Source organism: Lagopus muta, chromosome 10, assembly GCF_023343835.1.
Source record: "Lagopus muta isolate bLagMut1 chromosome 10, bLagMut1 primary, whole genome shotgun sequence".
In the NCBI taxonomy this organism is placed as follows: domain Eukaryota; kingdom Metazoa; phylum Chordata; class Aves; order Galliformes; family Phasianidae; genus Lagopus; species Lagopus muta.
Window position 1 is genome coordinate 12664114 of NC_064442.1, and position 12100 is coordinate 12676213.

Genomic DNA, 12100 nt, shown 5'->3' on the forward strand with positions numbered 1-12100 from the left:
CCCTTCAATGGGCGCCTCATTTTAGGATGTTTATACTTACAAGATATTCAAGAAGTCAAGATTGAAAAATGTGAGGTCTTCAGCAAAAAATAAATTCTTAACATTTGCTAAGGAAAGCTAACACTACCAAACACACCATATAAATGCCTGCCCAGTAGGTAAGTGCACAGAAAGTTAAGTTGACAGTACTAGCTGCTCACCTTTACACACAGCCACATACCTACCTTTTGTCTCCATTGTTGGGACCGGAAGGCAGCTGAAGGTAGAGGTAGAGTTTCTCTAAGTCTGTAAACTTCTCAACTTCTTGCTGGATAACAAAGGTATTTTGGTTAAAAACAAAAGGAGGTGAGGAAAAAAAACAAACAAACAGTAAAAGTGGAGCTTGACAGTTAACAACCGTCATCCAGCACTGTATTCCAAAAGAATGCATTTTTAAACCTGAAGGCTAGTACTTATGTGAAAAAAAAAACATTGCTGTGAGAAGTGTGGGTCTAGAACTATGATATTCCATTTCCACACCATTGCATGCTAGAAAATAATGGTCCACAATACCAGCTCTACAACACTGTTACAAAACTCATGCAACAAAAGCAAAACTTAGAGGAACTACAGTAACAGAACACTTCTGTAACCCTCCTGCAACCTGAAACCTTTCCTTACCTTCTCAGAACACATATGAAGCCCTTTTGAGAATACAGCATCAAAAAACGGCTACACTATAACAATGTAGGACATCAGGCCTGATCCTGTGACACACAGCACTCCATCAACAGCTGTGCTGCAAAGTTCAACTAAGATTTTTCAACACATACATTATTTTCTTCCTTCAGATATCAATTACTGCAGAGTCACTGAAGAGAAGCCATTTGGTTACCACGAATCCCCATGATGCTCAACTCCCCCTGCAGAGAAGGCAGCTGAGGGTCAGACACCAGAGGGAGTTACAGCTGGTGCTTGCCTTGGGTCATCTAAGATCAGCCTTAGGACCCTGAAATAGCCAGCCTGCCCAGCGGCACTGGGTGTTAAGCCATGCAGTAAGGAGTAAATGGGTTCTCTCTCAGGAGATGCTGCAGAATCAACACGTGATGTGTTGCACCACCAGTACAGAGAGTAAAATGTTAAGAGGAACCTGTAAGTCCACCTTGTTCCAATGCTCCTCCCAGGGGCAAGGATACCCCCCACTACATCAGGTTACCCAAACTTTGTTGCTTTCAGTTCAAAATGGCAAACACCAGAGAAGCACAACAAAGAACACGGTTCAGGGGAGATCAGAGCTAAATCCATGCATCCACGTAAAACAAACATAACACCCTGATGACTCTGGAGCAGAGGTGAAAAATGGTTTCTTTCTTCCAAACTGAATGTGCTACACTGCAACATAAAGGGCAGTTTTGTCCTTTCATCAGAAAATGCAGTAGTTGTCTCAGTGCCCACTGAAGCAACTTCTCCTGTCTCCCAGCAGAAGGAAGGGGCTACACACAAGCCCTGTGTGAGCTGCACAGGTACAGCAATACAGGCCCTCTTCTGACAAGCCCCTGGTTCAAACAAGATCCACTATTTATGTGTATAGAAGAAATCTGGCTGGGATTGTTTTAGCAGTCTTTTTCAAACTATGCCAGCAAACCAGCAACTCATCAGCAAAATCACATCCCAAGAGCTAAGGCAGATGAGGACTTTGGCTTTCTCACTATTCTCAGCAGAGCAAGGCAGACAGTAACACTGTCCCACTGGTTTTTCCTCAAGCTCCCTCTTCTCCACAGGCAGCACCTCCTGCACAACTCCTCCAGCTTTCAGCAATGGCAACATAAAGTCCTGGGGAGACAGGACCTTCCATGGAATGGGGAAAACACAGCCAGGATTCAGAGGAAGCTCATGGAGGTAATCCTACCTGGGCGATAATTAGATGAACCTAAGCTTATTAGATGCAACCAAATCTATTTAGAGAAAACCATCTCAAAGCTGAAGAAGTTGCACCAAAGGGATGGAATGCAACAGCACAAGTTAGGAAACAGCTTTCGGTTAAAAACTTCTAAGCTTCCCATTCTGTTTAGGCTGTTTTCTTGGAACGTTTCTAGAACTCTCAAAACTTTTTTTTTTACAACCTTGGTAAGGACAAGTTCCTCTCGAACCTCAGCTGAGATCCACCAGTTCTAAGTGGCAAGGCTCCAGAGAGTTCTGTAGTAACTGCTACTGTGACTGCTCCGAGTATCAAAACCTTCCCATTTCTTAATGCAATCAGAAAGCATTTGGGCAAGCAGAGGAACATTTCAGCCATCCTACTGACTAAGAATCTCTGACCTGGGGGGAAGATTCATTCATCCTGAACTTCTCCTTGTCTCGTGTTGAGTTTATATGAAAATGAATAAAAATAAAGCACAATACAATACAAAATATACTACAAAAATAGGTCAGTGTCATGTTTGGCAGAAACAGTAATTGTGCATTATGTGGAATGGAGTGGAAAAGAGTCAGAGCATTAGAAAGAGGACTGCGGTGCTGGCATCATCTTGGACAAATTCCCCTTTGTGTAGGCACTTAGAGATTATGCTATGGTTCTCTTACAACACATACAGAATGTAAAATGTCTGGGGAATCTTTGTCGACAACTGAAAAGGATCTAAGTAAACTTTTGGCTTGAAGTTACCTGACCTTCATTGACTGGTTCTATTCAAATCAGATGAAGAACATCACATTCTCCAAAAGTTATTTATAAACCATGCTTCTTGGAGCTGCACGAGAAAGATGCACAGGGGTGCTAAACTGGTTGCGTGACTGAGGTGTGAAGCCACCACAAAGCACCACTCTGCTATTCTTGGCCCTCACACATTATATTTATCTCCTGTAACTGGAACCACATCAAAGAAGGAAGATTCAGTGAAGATGGGGAGCAAACAGCATTCTTAATTTTTTTTTTTTTTACAATTTGGCTTCATCTTAACCAAAAAATACACCGAACATTCAAAATATCTTACTGATTATAGACAGAAAAACTAAGGTCAGAAAAACAAGAAACTTCAAGTCACAGACAAAATGCCTTTCAGTAACATACAAAACAACACAAGTCTCTGGAATTTGTCTTTGTTTTGATAGTCACCAAGGATGGACAAACCCACCAAATAAATGCACAAAATATGTAGTAAATAAACTAGAGATCTGCCTATGTTTGTGCATCAGCAGGCATATAGATCTGGTCCAACTGATTCAGTCCTTCAGCTGCCTAAGAATGGTATGGAATAAGGACCTCTGGGAATGGAGAAGTCTGTTCCTAGCAGACTTCTTGCATGAGTAAACAAGCTATACAACAACTGGGTTTTAATTCACCTTTTAAAATTGTATTTCACATCTAGTTCCATTGTGACAGTAAACAAACACTAACATTTTTCACGACAAAAAAAAACCAACAAAGAATAGTTTTAACACTGAATGCAGATAAGAAATTCATTTGTGACACAGACGGAAACACAAATTAACCATATTTGTGCTTCAACTGGAGAACCTGATTTCAGCTTGAGTCTCCAGAATCACTCAATACTGCTTAAAGATTCCTGACCTTGATGGAATGGGTATTTCTATCTGGGTATCTGCAATTGCTGATCTGGCAGGTCAGAAATGTTACTGAATGTTTATCTGAAGTCATCAAAATGAATTACCATGGGAAACCCCAGATTATTTGTTTTTGGTTTTTTTTTTTCCCCTGGATTTTTTTTTTATTTTTTATTTTTTAAAGAAGAAAAGATTTAGTTGGACCAAATTTAACATAACACAGCAGAACACCATAGTAAGTAACAATTAGCAGTTACAATTCTTGAACGCTGAAAAACATCATTCAAATTTCCTATTGCTACAATGAAAGTAGAATTACAGTTATTTCTGTCCTTGAGTTCCAATAAAGATGAGTTGAAGGCTGGGGCATTGCCTCAAGCATTCTAAAATACTACTATTTTAGAGATCATGGACTGATCTCAAAATTCCCTATTTTGTGCATTTCCATGTAACTATATTCTAAGTAAAAAAGGTAATGCAACCTGCATCTACTGGCAGACTGGTTCTAAGACTTGTCGTATTTCAAAAGAACAAACATCTATTATTTAACAACCAGACTAAGAATAGCAGATTAGTCAAGCAATCATCTCCCCACTGTGCAAAGAGAGAAACAAGAAGCAAAGGTTAAATAATTTGCTCAAGGTCAAAGGCTTTGCTGAAAATACGATCAAGACAAAATAGCAAATAGTTGAAACGGAACCTATTTTTCTAAAGAGCTGCTAATAAACACATTTGGTATGCTTTCTCTGAACAGAAGCCGAAACATATTTCAGGTGCTAAATATTCCAAACAAGCCCTAAAAATACATGGCAGCCTCGTACTGACAGCCGCCAAGTACATCTGCCAAAGCTGCATACAGCTTCTGCCCAATTCCTGAAGGGCCAAAAAGTGACAAGCTGCCACCTTCTCTGCAGTGGGACTGAAGCAGGCTGCTCGAGCAGCAGTCGCACACACTGCTGCCTCCTGCACTGGAATTGTTCAGGCCATCAGCAGCTTTGGCTTTCACAGCCATTGATCCAGCAAACTCTCATCACCAGTGCCGGTCTCTTTTCAGAGGACTGAGGAAAGAAACCTTAGCCTAATTGCTAAGGAATTACATGGGGCATACCATTCTTTAAATCAGGTTCAAGAGTTCACTTGGTATGTGGCAACAAATGCAACAAGTCAAGTCATAAGAGACTTCCAGACATGTTTACTACAGTTAAAAGGATGTTACAATAAATTTTTAATGGCTGTTTACACCATAATTCTTGCTAATTACCTCTTTTTTGGGGATTGCACAGCATACGATGTTCTTATGATCTTCCAGAAGCTGACAGCATGTCACAGAATGTAAAGGGTGCAGTATAACAAGAAAAGGCAGATAACTTTGGTCTCTTGTATGAATAAAATTGGCAGTTCTGGTGCGAAAAGTTACACTTTTTTCTGTACTGCTCTGATGCTAGCTACCTCCACAACAGAGACCATTACCCTCACCTTTCCTTCTTCCTCTTTCCTCTCTTTCTTCCCATCTTCTGCTGTATTAGGCAGCCAATGTCCTAAGGAAGATTTGTGTGCTGCTTTGGCACACTGTGGCTGTGTAGCTTAAAGGCTTTACGCCATCATCAGTAGCTTTCCAATAACATTGAAAGCTGTTCCCAAATTTCCTTTTTACAGTAATAAATAAATACGAGTCAAGGGATAGGCATTGTTGGTTTATATTATGTGAGAATGATTCAGAGGCCCTGAAAGGATTCCGATCTGAACCAAACCTAAGGAAGTGCATTTAGAGGAGGTGTTCTGAGCCCACAGCCTGGGGCTCAGACCCTGTAAGCAGCCTGGTACTGGCCAGCTCTGAACACCCTGCTCCTCTGAACACTTCTGCACTTTGACAAACCCATACATGCTTCACCACAGAGGCAACCTGCCCACCTGCCTCACGCAGACAACAGGCCTGCAAGGAAGCCCCAAATAATTTACAGCTATATAGTCACAGCCTTTTAGATTAACATACTTCCATGTTCTGTCTTGCAGCTCACAGCTTTCCAAAAGCATGTTAAATGCAACAACCATATTGGAAGGATCCAACTTCATTTTTAGTTCTTCAAACTATTCTGATCTTAGATTTTGCTTTCCCCAGTGACCTGACCAGCATCAGACCTACCTCTGCTACCTTAGAGTGGCCTTCCCACGTTGATAGGACTCCTTGAAACTCAGCAGCAAGAATAGTCCTCAAGTAATTTCATTCTCTTAAAACAGATCTCGAAGAAGCAGCTGACAGATACTGCTACTGTCTTATTCCTTCTCTGATGCTACTTAAGAACTTATCCACACTTATTTTTTACAGCAGAAAAAGCCAGTGTTAAAGAGTTTTACAAGTGCAATTTGCCCTTTCGCAACTGAAGACTCATGTACAAAAGATTTTATATTCACCTGTCCACAGATGCCACTGAGGAATAAATAGGACAAAAATGACATTTTAGATCACACATTCAGATGGATGCATCCAAGAATTCTTTTAAGAATACGTAAAACTGGATCCAAAGCTACAATATAACAACAAAGCTTACTTTAAACTTCTCACCATGATACTTAAGACGAAATTTTAAGGTTACAGAATTCAGTGCTATCTGAATTAGCCTGTGACAACATGACTTTAAGGAATGTTCTTATTTAGCTCAGCCACACAGCCGAACAGATTCTACATGATAGTATCCAGATGGCTGTCTATGTCATCTTTTTATCTCACCCGCTGGTACTTATGGATGAAATGCCAAAGGTAGACAGTCAGAATAAGCAGTCCTTTCCAGTCTTGAGATTTATGAACTCAGACTCTGATTTAAGGTAAGTTGCAACCTGCTCCCTATTAAATACAAGCAAATCCCTTGAGTTTGTCCTAGATATTTGCTTCCCAGAAATAATCTCTCAAAACCATCTAGATCTTGTTATTTAAATGCACAAAGGACAGATACATTTATGTATTTCAAGGTCTTCCCTTTTTAAAAAACAAAAAAACAGCCCAAACTGTACATCTGTACTAACAAGACCTGTAGCATGACTCTTTTCTGGGCAAGTATCAAAGATGGTGGTTAGAGGTTAAGATTTAAACAGATGAACCAACCAATCTGCCAATTATTATACCAGCAAGGTTTTCACAGCCTAGGACATTAGTCTGCCACATTTTGAGTAAACGTGCAGCTCAAAACAGTTAATTCCTTAAAACACAGTACTGGCCATGAATTGACTACTGCACGGAACCCACAAGAGCAACAATCATTAACAGCCCAAAGAGGAGCAATGGAACATGATGGCACAGTTAACTTCTTGCAGACACTGATCCATAAAACGCAATCTTGCATTTAACAAAATCCCATTTTGCAAAAGCAGTAAGGCACCCTTCTAAGTCACATCTGTACTGACAGCCCCTACAAAGGGAAATCACAGCCATTGGTGCCAGTACTGGTGCCCAGGAAAGGAACACCACACATACATGATGCATTATTTTGAACACATTTAGTGGTAGTACCCTAAAGGTACTGTCAAGGAACAGCTTGATAATAGCTGTCAGCCTCTGGAGTTATCTATTTTGGTCTTAGTTTTATTAAATATTAAAAAGTATTCAGTTGTACTTACCAAAATGCAGTCCACTTTAGATTGTACAGTTTTGCTAGATGTAAGGGAAGAAAGAGAGAACAAATCTTGAATTAATCTAAACAGTTATTATGAAAATATTACATGTTCTAATAGCTACTACTATACTACAGACTTAATATCCTGCTACAAAATCTCACATTAGCCTGCAGAAGAATACTTAACGTGCAATCCTGTAGGCAGAAATCATGGTGAATCCAACAGTTTGTTACAGTTCATGCTGTTTTGTTCTCTTGCATAAGGCCCATTTTTAAAATGAAATACTTTTGCAACTAGGAGATATTATCTCAAGTTACAAAGCAGCAAAGATGGATGTCACTACTCCTATTGGAAACTCTTCCACTCTTCAGATGTATTTGTTTATCTGTAAACATAATTAACACCTCCTTCTCACCACGCTTCATTAAACCCACCACTTCAGTGCATTTATTTCTAGCTTCCCAAAGAGCTGCCAAAAAGCAGATACAACTGATATCCCACCATCAACCTATGGAGGAGTTTTCCACTTCCATCTCACTAGCTTTCAGTTGGTTTATTAAAAAGACATTGGGAAGGGACTGAATTCAAGTTTGTCATAAATGACCTCAATAAACGTGCCAAGGAGTGGAATGAAACTTGCTACACTTAAACATAAACACACCCGTTAGCAACTTTTGTACTTAGAATAACTCCATGTCACATGCTTTGACTGACTCTGTATTAGTTGAAGGCATTTAATCATTGCTCTGAGCAGGAGAATGAGCTTTAACATGCAAAGATCTGTGATTTTCACTGCTGGACACCGGATGATTGATCTTTAAACAATTCCCAGGTTTAGGAAACATTTAATTGCCAGTAGAATAAAAGATAAATTAGCCTTCTGTTAGCAGAGCAAAATATATTTCCACTTATTTTATTTTTGTATACATGCAACCCACATACAACGAAAGACCAAGTAAGATACCTGATAGATATGCTAGAATGAGAAGAAAGCAGAACAAATGGCTCCAGTGTCTGGTTGTAATAGGAGCCAGAACTACTCAGTCTACATCTACTGTTACATCAAGATGTTCAAAGAAGCAGCAGCTCAGCTGTCCTCCTTAATACAGCATCATATTTTGAAACCAGGAAGTCTAAAATATGACGTCCAGAAACCGCTATTACTTTCATACAAGAACTGCATATGACTAGAATGACAATACAATAAAAAACATAAGGAGGTAAAAGCCTATGACAAGCCCGCTGAAGCTCACTTGTGTAAAGATGATCAGACGGGTGCACATTTGGGAGGGAAGCTGAGCTACTCGGGATTTGTGCACACAGAGGATGCTATAAAGACAGTAAAGTAGAAGCTTTTCCTCATCCATGGGAAGTGGCTCCCATCTCCTGCAGCAACTGAAGGACATTCAAATGTCACCTCACTTTTCATAAACAATCATCAAACTACAAAGTCAGAGGACACCAAGCATGGATACTTTCTGCTGCTATTAAGAGGTGTAACTGCCTCTGACTTAAAGCTGACCAAGGCCACCCAGCTGCCCGTACAGCACTGCTCTCACCCTAGCCTCCACCCTGCCCCAGTGCCTCCAGCAGGATTTCACAGTGCCAGCACTGCTGCAGATCCACAGAGCACAGAGCACTGTGCAGATCCACAAAGCAGCAGTTATGGCAGCAGGCGACAAGGCTCAGGCACGCGTCCACTTTTCTGGCTGAACTTTTCTACAGCTTCAAACACCACCTTAACACAGAAAAGCAGCACAGAGGATAAAGGGATGCAGGGTATAGGTGCACCCAACTCAGTTGAAATGCAGCCACTACTCCACAGACTTGCACATAACATTTTGTGCTAGGCTTTTCAGGAAGGCGTGCTTCGTGGCAGATCCTGCCAAACTGTACAAAAGCATGCCCATTTGCATTAATATGCTCTTCCTGTAAAAGAGTCAAGTTGCCAGGAGGCAGCTGGGCAGGAGATCCGTAGAGCTGTCCTTTTATCTCCAAACATCATTCTAAGACAGCTAAATGTAAATTCTCCAACCCAGTTGCGACCTCCCTTTGCACAGCACCATAACAGCGCCTAGAAGTAACTGCTAAAGAGCAGTATTTGGACCAGTGGATATAATTTCCTCTGCTTCTTTCTCTTTTTTTAATTAGCTGGTTGCGACATCTTAAAAGGCAAAGGTCTTATGGCTCAAGCAGGAATATAGGTGGTATTTATTTCAAGGACAACTTTTTCACCTCCAGCTCCCTACTCCTTGGTACACTGGAAGGACACTGTTACCAGTAAGCAGATACTTTTTTTCATCCTAATCAGAACTCAGGCTAACATAGCCTGACTTCATACCGCCTGTGTCTAATGACATCATACTTCTCATCTATCTTCCAGTGGATTGATCAGGCAACAGCAACCCTGAGCAACCAGTTGTTTGACTGGGAACATGCGTGGATAGCGACCTTTGCAATGCACAGAAAAGCTCTGCATGGTGCCATTTTAACATGTTGCACCTCCATCTCATCAGGAGATAAAATGCAAAACAACAAATGCGGTGAACTAACAGCCATCCCAGATATGATATATTTGCCAATTTCATTTATTTCTCCCCATTACTTCCTTTGCTTATTTACAGGACAGATGTGTTATTGAAAGCTGACAGTTTTCAACTTTAAAATAAATAAGCCTGCTTCTGTCCCTGCCAAATGCATCAATTACCTAATAACTTTTTTAATCACAGAAACCACAACCATTGTATTCAGTTTTATAGGCACCGAGATTTAATTTGGTCAGCAACTTTGAGAGAAACTTCTGGCAACAATTTGTTCAGTTAGCCCCTACCATCAGCAACCACAACAGCATGGCTGAATCAGACCCTACATGTGGAGCTATTTCTAATGTTTGGAGGCTACCACTCACACGCTTTGCTCCATGTGTAGCAACAGCAGCAGGAGAGAACCAAAAGCGATAGATGTTCTCACTAATGAAAAATAACCATTTCAAACTATTAGTGACTCAAGCTCATCAGAAAACTAAGATAAGGAGTTGTACTGCAAGTTGTACTGCTCCTTCTGGACCACTGCTCCATGCAGCACCTGGGTACTTGCTGCAAATTTCGCATTAGTGACTGCCTCGAGCAAGCAGCACAGCTCTGACATCCACTATTCTGTAGTTCTTTATGTTGAAAGTCTCTCCAACATCAAACTATTTTTCTTATTTGACCTAACACTTAAAGAGGGCTACTTCAAGCAGTTTCATCTAGGGTACACAGCATCTTTGTTGATTCTGGGAGGACCTGTCCTTTGTGAGGGATACCAAAGTATCCATTTTTGACAGATTCCACAAGTACTGGTCTGCCACAAGAACCAGGTGGGGAAAAACTATGAGACACTGCAAAAAAGATCCAGTGATCCTGTCACAAGCAATGATGACGTGAAGAGTGGTGATACACTGGAACAGGTTGCCCAAGGAGGCTGTGGATGCCCCCATCCCTGGAGGCATTCAAGGCCAGGCTGGATGTGGCTCTGGGCGGCCTGGTCTGGTGGCTGGTGACCCTGCACATAGCAGGCGGTTGAAACCAGATGAGCACTGTGGTCCTTTTCAACCCAGGCCACTCTCTGATTTTATGATGAGTGGTTTACTCAGTGGATACTACCAGGAGTGCAGTCTAAGTTCAGCTCCACTGCTCACAGAAATGCGTCTTGAAAACTTCAGCTCCAACCCGAAACACCAGTCTGAACTAAGAGCTCCCCTCTGAAGAATTACCATTAGCCATCAGGTAGAACGCTCAAAAACAAGAGTCCAGCATTAGTTTAAACAGCACCAAAAAGGGGGGTTATTTAGCCTGTGCTTTACAGAAGCATGACGGCAGTCCCCTGTAAAGCCTCTGTGCTTCACAGGAGACCCGCAGCTCCATATCCTCCCATTAAATGCAAGGGCAGTGACAGCTGTCCTGGAAAGCTCCTCATCAGTACTTACAGACTCAGTTTTTAGGTCCAAGACCTTGGACATATTCTTGCACATTTACTTTTGGATGCTGCAGTAATTTAAGCTCCTGAATGCTGCAGCCATTCTGAAACTCCTGAAGTTATCTTTGGAAGTGGGGGGGAGAAGAGTGAAATCAGACTAAAGCATTTCCTCCAACTGCTCTTCCATCTTGTGCCAAAGTATGCACGCCTGCTCTCCCTGACCTATTTGTGAATTTCTACTCAGAACAGCCCCATTTTAACAACCCTGACTTGGCAAGAGCAGAAAGAAGCATGTGTTCTCTGCTCAGGTGCTCAGTCAGGTTACTTTGCACTGAGGGGGACATGGAGAGGAGAGAGAAGGTAAGGAGATGGAATTTTTTTTTCAAAGTGGTATAAAACTAGATGTTGCCAAACTTACTTTAAGGAATATGCAGCTGAACTTTGTTAGCAATATGGGAATATCTTATTACAAGAGATGGCAGAATTCAGTTGCTCCAGGCACATTTAGTATTTCCTTAATGCTGCAAATGGTAGAGGCCATATAATCACAAGGGATACAAAAACTCTTGTGCTTGTGAGACTAGAATGAGTTGGGGGAGGTAAGAAAAGCCCTAGAGCTGAACTTAACCCCCAAGTGGAGGAAGGTGTGAACACCACCACAAAAAGTCCAGTTTGACAAGATTCGGCAGAGAAGTGGAGCTACAGCTTACAGCAGAAAAATACTGTAGCAGTTCAACTAAAGTGCCTTAGGAAGCCCACCGACACTTTATCACTATGGCTTTAATACCTTCAGTGGATTGGATACAAACACTGTGTATTCTCTGCAGCTCTGTATCACAAATGTTTGCATAAACTGGAATACCCTCCTCTATAGCCTCAAGTATGAAGCTATAAGAAAACACTCTATAGCCTCAAGTATGGTATACTGCAGACATTCCAGGAAAAACATTCCCATTAACTCTAATGCAATTTATGAAAAGGAATGGCCTTT

The 12100-nt window shown here is 41.3% G+C and overlaps 1 protein-coding gene across 1 annotated transcript in view; it reads right to left on the reverse strand.

The window, feature by feature from the left end:
- Nucleotides 1-12100, reverse strand: part of RFX7 (regulatory factor X7) — a 51316-nt gene that overhangs the window by 21055 nt on the left and 18161 nt on the right. Inside the window, exons 2-3 of the mRNA XM_048956484.1 lie at nt 7156-7189; nt 225-307 (exon numbers count right to left, since the gene is read on the reverse strand). Of these exons, the coding sequence (XP_048812441.1) occupies nt 225-307; nt 7156-7189 (117 nt within the window). The remainder of the gene's footprint in view (nt 1-224; nt 308-7155; nt 7190-12100) is intronic.